At 47.9% G+C, this 7666-nt stretch overlaps 1 protein-coding gene across 1 annotated transcript in view; it reads right to left on the bottom strand.

The window, feature by feature from the left end:
- The window catches only part of LOC310671541 (tubulin alpha-1C chain), a 9586-nt gene extending 2901 nt beyond the window's left edge, over positions 1-6685 (bottom strand). Inside the window, exons 1-2 of the mRNA XM_083427786.1 lie at positions 6529-6685; positions 1-150 (exon numbers count right to left, since the gene is read on the bottom strand). The exon at positions 1-150 is cut by the window's left edge and continues 73 nt beyond it. Coding sequence (XP_083283912.1) covers positions 1-150; positions 6529-6531 — 153 coding nt within the window. The 5' untranslated portion in view covers positions 6532-6685. The remainder of the gene's footprint in view (positions 151-6528) is intronic.
- Positions 6686-7666: the final 981 nt, after the last annotated feature.

The raw sequence follows: 7666 nt of genomic DNA, 5'->3' as shown, positions 1-7666 counted from the left end.
CGTGTTGAAGGAGTCGTCTCCTCCGCCAATGGTCTTGTCACTGGGCATCTGCCCATCAGGCTGGATGCCATGCTCAAGACAGTAGAGCTCCCAGCAGGCATTGCCAATCTGGACTCCGGCTTGGCCAACGTGGACAGAGATGCACTCACGCTGTGAAAAGAAGCAGCTATAGTAGTAGCTCCAACAGAAATACAGCTCTCAGGGAGGTTTCGGCTGAAGGACTGGTCACCACTTGACAATTTCCCCACGTGTCAATCAATTACCACCCATTCCCATGCAAATTCAAGTTTGCGAAATGAAGCGTGACCTGTTCTTAGAAAACATTAACCATTCCCCCCTCCCCTCCGTGGGCAAGGTACGCTTCATCAGCTTAAACTCATGTGCAAGTCAACCTGTAACTACTTATCCACTAATTCACAGGGTGACTTTGGGCCGCTAATTGCAGCAGCCTCGTTTATCTTCTACTTCAGAAGTGGAGGCGTTTGACTTGCCTCCAGAACTGCAGAGATGAAAGAGCAGTTCTCACAAAGGCGCTAGCCACTGTTTCTGAGCAAATCTTTGCTAGATAGCTGCTTAGGTAGGGCTGCCATCTTTCTAAAAAGTAAAAACCAGGACATCCCAAAGGTTGTTGAGTTTTGGTTTTTTTTTACAAAAACACCCACAATCTTGCTTGAGATCCAGGACAAAGCGCCGACCGACATCAATTCCCCCGCCCCCAACATCAATTCCATCTTTGAAATCCCATTAATGTTACAAGTGTAAAATACATTGCAAGTGTCATGTCTTTTGCTACTTGTAATGTGGCAGATATTACGGACAAAATGGAGAGATATAAAATATGGATTATGAAATAATATGCAGTTGAACAGGGGCAATAGGACCCATGGAGGGGAAGATGGAACATTCTAAATATGGATATGTATTTTATATTGTTATAATTCTATATCTGTAAAACCAAATAAACTTTATTTCGATAAAAGAAGTCCTGATAATGTCCTGGGAAAACCAGACGTATGGCAGCCCTGGTTACTAGCAGGCTGTTGTGTAATTTTCATGCAACAGAACAGTCCATTCATAAACCCCCATCATTAAGGAAGTCTTCTTGCCCCTTTAGAATTGAAATGCATGTTATTAGAAACTGTGTGCTTACTGATGACTTGTAGAATATTCTGAAGACTCGACAGCACGAAAGCAAAGGCAACCACAATTCATTGACTTAGAAACAGGATATGTGAAAAATACACTCCTCTTTTAATAAGTGAGATGTTGATATTTGGAGTTCTTTTCAGCAGGGTTGCCATATTTCAAAACAGAGCGCTTTTTTTTTTTTAACCCCCAAAGTTGTTGAGTTTTCCCCCCACCAAGATCCTGGACAAAGCACCACATTTTGGAAATTCTCCCTGGAAATATGGCAGCCCTATTTTCAGAAGAATGACGTTCTCACTTCATGCTTCTGTTTGACCATTGGTAATAGAGACACATGACAGCTTTTGCAGCTAACAGCATCTGCCAATCTGGAGGGAACTCAAAATGGAATTCCTACAGCTTCAACTGATATGCCTTGCATTTCACCTTTGAAACAGGAATAATAATAATAATAATTTATTATTTGTACCCCGCCCATCTGGCTGGGTTTCCCCAGCCACTCTGGGCGGCTTCCACAGGGACCAAAAATACACTAAAATGTCACACATTAAAAACTTCCCTGAACAGGGCTGCCATCAGATGTCTTCTGAATGTCAGGTAGTTGTTTATTGCTTTGACATCTGATGGGGGTGGAGACGCTCCTTCAGGTGTACTGGGCCGAGGCCGTTTAGGGCTTTAAAGGTCAACACCAACACTTTGAATTGTGCTCGGAAACGTACTGGGAGCCAATGTAGGTCTTTCAAGTGTTATATGGTCTCGGCGGCCGCTCCCAGTCACCAGTCTAGCTGCCGCATTCTGGATTAGTTGTAGTTTCCGGGTCACCTTCAAAGGTAGCCCCACATAGAGCGCATTGCAGTAGTCCAAGCGAGAGGTAACCAGAGCATGCACCACTCTGGCGAGACAGTCCGTGGGCAGGTAGGGTCTCAGCCTGCGTACCAAGTGGAGTTGGTAGACAGCTGCCCTGGATACAGAATTGACCTGCGCCTCCATGGACAGCTGTGAGTCCAAAATGACTCCCAGGCTGCGCACCTGGTCCTTCAGGGGCACATTTACCCCATTCAGGACCAGGGAGTCCTCCACACCAGCCTCCCCACTATCTCCCAAAAACAGTACTTCTGTCTTGTCAGGATTCAACCTCAATGGAAGACTTCCCCACCTCCACAAACATTCCAGATTAAAATGTTGTCCCTTTCTTGGTGCCTGAATAGCAGTCTACTGGATGGGCAATGTTAGCAGTGCTCATTCCAAGTATTCTTTAATCCTCAAATCTGGAGTTCTTCACCATACAGACTTGTAGTATAAATAGTCAGAGGAACTGGTTAGGGTGAATTTCATTTCTGAAGGCCATTTTGAAGTCATTAATCCTATTTAGAGGTTTAAATGGGCAGCACAACTTCAATGAGCTCAGCAGTTTCTTAAAAAAAATTTTAGCAACATGTATCTACCACTTGACTTTTAAAAGAAACACATCAAATTGGTTCATAGAACTTCAAAGCAGTTTAAACAGCTGGCCTTTGTGTTTAGGGGTAAGTATGCCCCAATTAATCCTATATTTGGTCTTTCAAGGGAAAGGTACAAACCTCAAGACGACCAGCGGTGAAGTTTTTGCAACAGATTGTTTAAAAGAAAAAGAACTTATCAGAGGCATTCTGTGCTTTTGCTGAAGACAAGAATTTCAAGGCTATACTAACCCTTATCCTGGAATCCTTCTCGCTTAATAATCCCATGTAAATATGCACAAGATGGCAGTTTTAACTCCAGAGGAATGCAGTGGACGTCACTCAATGAGACATTAAGTAGGATTGTGTAGCCAGTGTGAGAAACAAGACGGATAGGTCAGAGGAAATTCAACTATGGTAGCAATTTGTGAATTGTTCATGCAAGCAGAACATGTTTTGCATTCTGTCCTTGTTTGAAGACAATGTGCCTCTATTTCCCGGCCTTAAAAGCTTAGAACATTCATAAGTAATGTTCTAGCCCATGGGTAGGCAAACTAAGGCCCGGGGGCCGGATCCGGCCCAATCACCTTCTAAATCTGGCCTGTGGATGGTCCGGGAATCAGCGTGTTTTTACATGAGTAGAATGTGTGCTTTTATTTAAAATGCATCTCTGGGTTATTTGTGGGGCATAGGAATTCATTCTTCTCTCCCACAAAATATAGTCCAGCCCCTCACAAGGTCTGAGGGACAGTGGACCGGCCCCCTGCTGAAAAAGTTTGCTGGCCCGTGTTCTAGCCAGTAATGCATATGGAGAGAGTGTACTTATTGAAGGTACTCTAGCCATTATAATCTGTCTCCCTGCCCCATATTCTTCAACTAGGCTGGTGCTGCTTAAGGAGGAACAAGATGTTTGCATTTATATATTAAGCTTCCATTTAGTAGGCATTTCCTTGTGGAAAAGACTAGTCAAGTGAACAAGCAGTGCCTGAAGCATGAAGCCTAATACAGTGGTACCTCAGTTGATGAACCTAACCCGTTCCGGAAGTCCGTTCTTAAACCAAAGGTTTCTTAAACCGAGGCGCACTTTCCCCACTGAGGTGTCCTGCCACCGGTGCCCTTCCACCATTCGGCTTCCATGGCAAAGTTCGCTAACTGGAACATTTACAGTGGTACCTCAGGTTACAGACACCTCAGGTTACAAACACTTCAGGTTACAGACTCCACTAACCCGGAAGTAGTACCTCAGGTTAAGAACTTTGCTTCAGGATAAGAACAGAAATCAGGCGGCGGCAGCAGGAGGCCCCATTAGCTAAAGTGGTACCTCAGGTTAAGAACAGTTTCAGGTTAAGAACAGACATCCAGAATGAATTAAGTTTGTAACCAAAGGTACCACTGTACTTCCGGTTTTGCGGAGTTCGCTTACCCAATAGTTCCTAAACAGGCCTGTTCATAGACCGAGGTACCACTGTATACAGTATACAGTGGTACCTCGGGATGCGAAGGGGATCCGTTCCGGAGCTCTTCCCTTGATAAAAAAAAAGGCAAGGTCTGGATATTATAGGGGAGCTCGAGTTCAATGGAGTTGTGGTTCCTAGACTGTAATGCTTGCTTCCTCAGGAGTGCCCATCTAATCTAGATGCTAATGGGTAGATGTTTCGAAACCAACTATTTTGAATTCCTGACTAGATTAGGCTTGCTGTAGCTGGTTGCTTGCCATGGAGGCAGTATTCAGCAACAGCTGAAAACAGAAGAGAAGACTACCCACCTGACAGATCCAAGGCAGGGTGGGGCTTACCTGCCCCCACCCCGAATATTTTATTGAAGTTGGCATCCCTGGTGCAGACATATATAAACTTTATGAAGTAAATAAATCGCTACTTGCTGAGCAGCCTCATACATTTTTTATTGACGCTGCAACTGCATCTTGAGTGTTTTACTACATCCCTTTTCGATTATAAAAATTCTACCTTCCATTGTCCTTCCTTGACTCTGGCTGTACGTGCCACATCTTCCAGCACATGTTAAAAGAAGTTTCGTCCTTTTCACCAGCAGCTGGGCATTATGCAATGCTGCAGAAAGCCCCTTATAATAATAATTTATTATTTGTACCCCGCCCATATGGCTGGGTTTCCCCAGCCACTCTGGGCGGCTTCCAACAAAGATTAAAAATACATCAAAATGTCACACATTAAAAACTTCCCTGAACAGGGGTGCCTTCAGATGTTTTCTAAATGTCAGGTAGTTTGACATCTTTGACATCTGGTGGGAGGGCGTTCCACAGGGCGGGCGCCACTACCGAGAAGGCCCTCTGCCTGGTTCCCTGTAGCTTTGCTTCTCGCAGTGAGGGAACCGCCAGAAGGCCCTCGGCACTGGACCTCAGTGTCCGGGCAGAACGATGGGGGTGGAGACGCTCCTTCAGGTATACTGAGTCGAGGCCGTTTAGGGCATCCCTTTGCAAGAGCAGCTGGCAAGTCCAAACTTGGCTACTTTCGCTTTCAAGATGCTACCCAAGCCCACAGGAGCTTGCCTTTTAAGTCTTACCCAAACAGCTTAGGCGGGCACTTTTGCAATGGGCATTTGGAAACAGAGCGGTTTTTAGAGAGCTGTGATTTGGAGAAGCTCACTGGTTCACAGCACTTCCTTCTTTTAACCAATAGCCAAAATAAGCAAGCACAAGTTCGGCTCTTCGACAGGCCCCTTCCACCACATTCTCTGCACCCTGCTTGTGTAGATCTTTTGAACCCGGCTGCGTTAAGCGTCTTAGCATGCCGTGTCCAAAGTCAAGAAGGGAGATGGTGCCAGGAAACTGTCATTCTGAGCTTAAGAGGGTCACGTCCTGCCGCTGAGCATTGCAAAAGCAAGATAACCGCGCAGTCTGGAGGATCTTGGAAATAGCTTATTTGCAGATCCACGGAGACCCATTTCTCAGAATGAATAAAGGGAGGCTTCTAGCAACCCCTCCCTGTTTCCCGCACATAGGATTATCCTCCTGGGCCTGTCTTGTTGCTCCTTGACTACCCATGAATCCTGCTTCTAGCTTATCTCCTACCAGGCTCCACAGAGCTGCAAGAGAGCAACAAAAACACTCCAAGCCCTCTCCCCCAGGATTATCAGTATCCAGCGCCTGACTCAGGCAGAGAAGGCACCTCACGTCAGCTAAATCGAAATTCAGAAAAGTTCCCCAGAGCCGGGTTCGCCCATTGGGTGGGAGTGGATGTCTATTATTATTATATTATTATTTTTATACATGAGGAAGCTGGCAACAGAGCTGCGCATCCTGCCCACATCCCTAAACCTCAGCGCATTATTTTGCTCACCCCACCCCTGGCGTGCGGAAAGAGCCTGGATGCGGCTCCTCAAAACATCAGCCCAGCAGACACGTGTGCGCGTTACGATCCCCACGTCCTACACGCAAGTGCTCATCCGTCGATTTTTTTTGTTTTCCTAAGCGCTGAGCCCCATCGCAGGAGTCAGAGAAAGCTCCAGCACAGCCGATGCCCAGGAAAGACTAGCCAGGGGCCATTTCCCGTGGGGAAGGGAAGGGCAACTCGACGCCACACCTCCCCATTCACACGAGATCTCAAGCTGGTGCCTTTCAGCCACACCCATGACCGGCTTACCGCCACACACGTGTTCCGGGAGACCCAGCTGGCTGCCAACACGCGCAGGACACGGTGCCAACGCCCCGGGGTGCCCGAGCACCCACAAAATTGCCCACGAAGGGGCCAGTCACCCACAAATTTCGGGGCCAGGGCTGTGGACGCTGCATGGCACCCACGGGCCCAGCTGACACTCCCGGGACACAATTCTGCGCGCTTTCCCAAGACCCCCGAGGAAACACGCATTGCGCTTTAACCAGCCTTGTTTTCCCTTTCCCAAGGCACCAAAATCCTCAGAACCGAAGCCGAGGTGAGGCTACAGGAGCATCCGACCCACGACTTACCATGTTTCCCGGCAGGCAGGATAGAGACCAAACAGATAAAGGAGAAAGAGAAGGCTGAGAAACGGGATGAGCTCCGCCTTCCTCACGAATCGACCCGTTCAGGGAGTCGCCAGTGAGCAAAAACTTCTTCCCAACTTCAGCACTTTGCCGGGGGGGGGGAGGGGGCTTTTACTTTTATAAGGCGTGAGTGACGTATACGACGGGGGCGGGGCTTCGTGGCTGGAACAGAAGGGGGGAGAGGGAGGCGCACCGCCCTCGCTCTGACCCCTGATTGGCACGTTCGAATTCCCCGAAAGGGAAAGGCGGGGACGAGCGAGCGCAGAAGTCGAACCCAGAGCTTGACCCGAGCTAAAGGCGCTTTCCACCTCCACGAAACAGAGTTGGGGTGCCAACTTGAATACAATATGCGGGGCGGGGAGCAAGCAGGTAAGCCCCGCCCCGCGCAATCGACCAAAGACATAAACACACACCCAATGGCAATGCCCACCAACTATTTTGGGGGGGTGTCAGCCCCCTCAAATATTTTATATGGGGGGGGAAGGACCACAGCCCCACGCTTCCCATGCCTGCAAATGAAAGCATGTCTTACTTGAAAGTTAGTTCCATCTTAAATAACAGGACTTATTCTTATCTGAGCCAGCTCTTCCTGCCTGTGGTTCTGGAGGGATGCGTTGGGCCATGCCTGAAGTATTGGACTGAGCACAAAGACTGGATTGTCGTCCTATACTTCCCACAGATCTTCCTACTATTATCATAAAGGTAAAGGGACCCCTGACCATTAGGTCTAGTTGTGACCGACTCTGGAGTTGTGGCGCTCATCTCGCTTTATTGGCCGAGGGAGCCAGCGTACAGCTTCCAGGTCATGTGGCCAGCATGACTAAGCCGCTTCTGGCAAACCAGAGCAGCGCACGGAAACACTGTTTACCTTCCCGCCGGAGTGGTACCTATTTATCTACTTGCACTTTGACGTGCTTTTGAACTGCTAGGTTGGCAGGAGCAGGGACCAAGCAATGGGAGCTCACCCCATTGCGGGGATTCGAACCGCCGACATTCTGATCGGCAAGCCCTAGGCTCTGTGGTTTAACCCACAGCATGTCTTATTTGAAAGTTAATTCCATCTTAAATAAAAGGACCTATT

Source organism: Podarcis tiliguerta (genome assembly GCF_965153285.1).
Source record: "Podarcis tiliguerta genome assembly, chromosome: 2".
NCBI classification, from domain to species: domain Eukaryota; kingdom Metazoa; phylum Chordata; class Lepidosauria; order Squamata; family Lacertidae; genus Podarcis; species Podarcis tiliguerta.
Note: the sequence above shows the minus strand (reverse complement) of the source record. Positions and strands in the feature narration are given on the sequence as shown.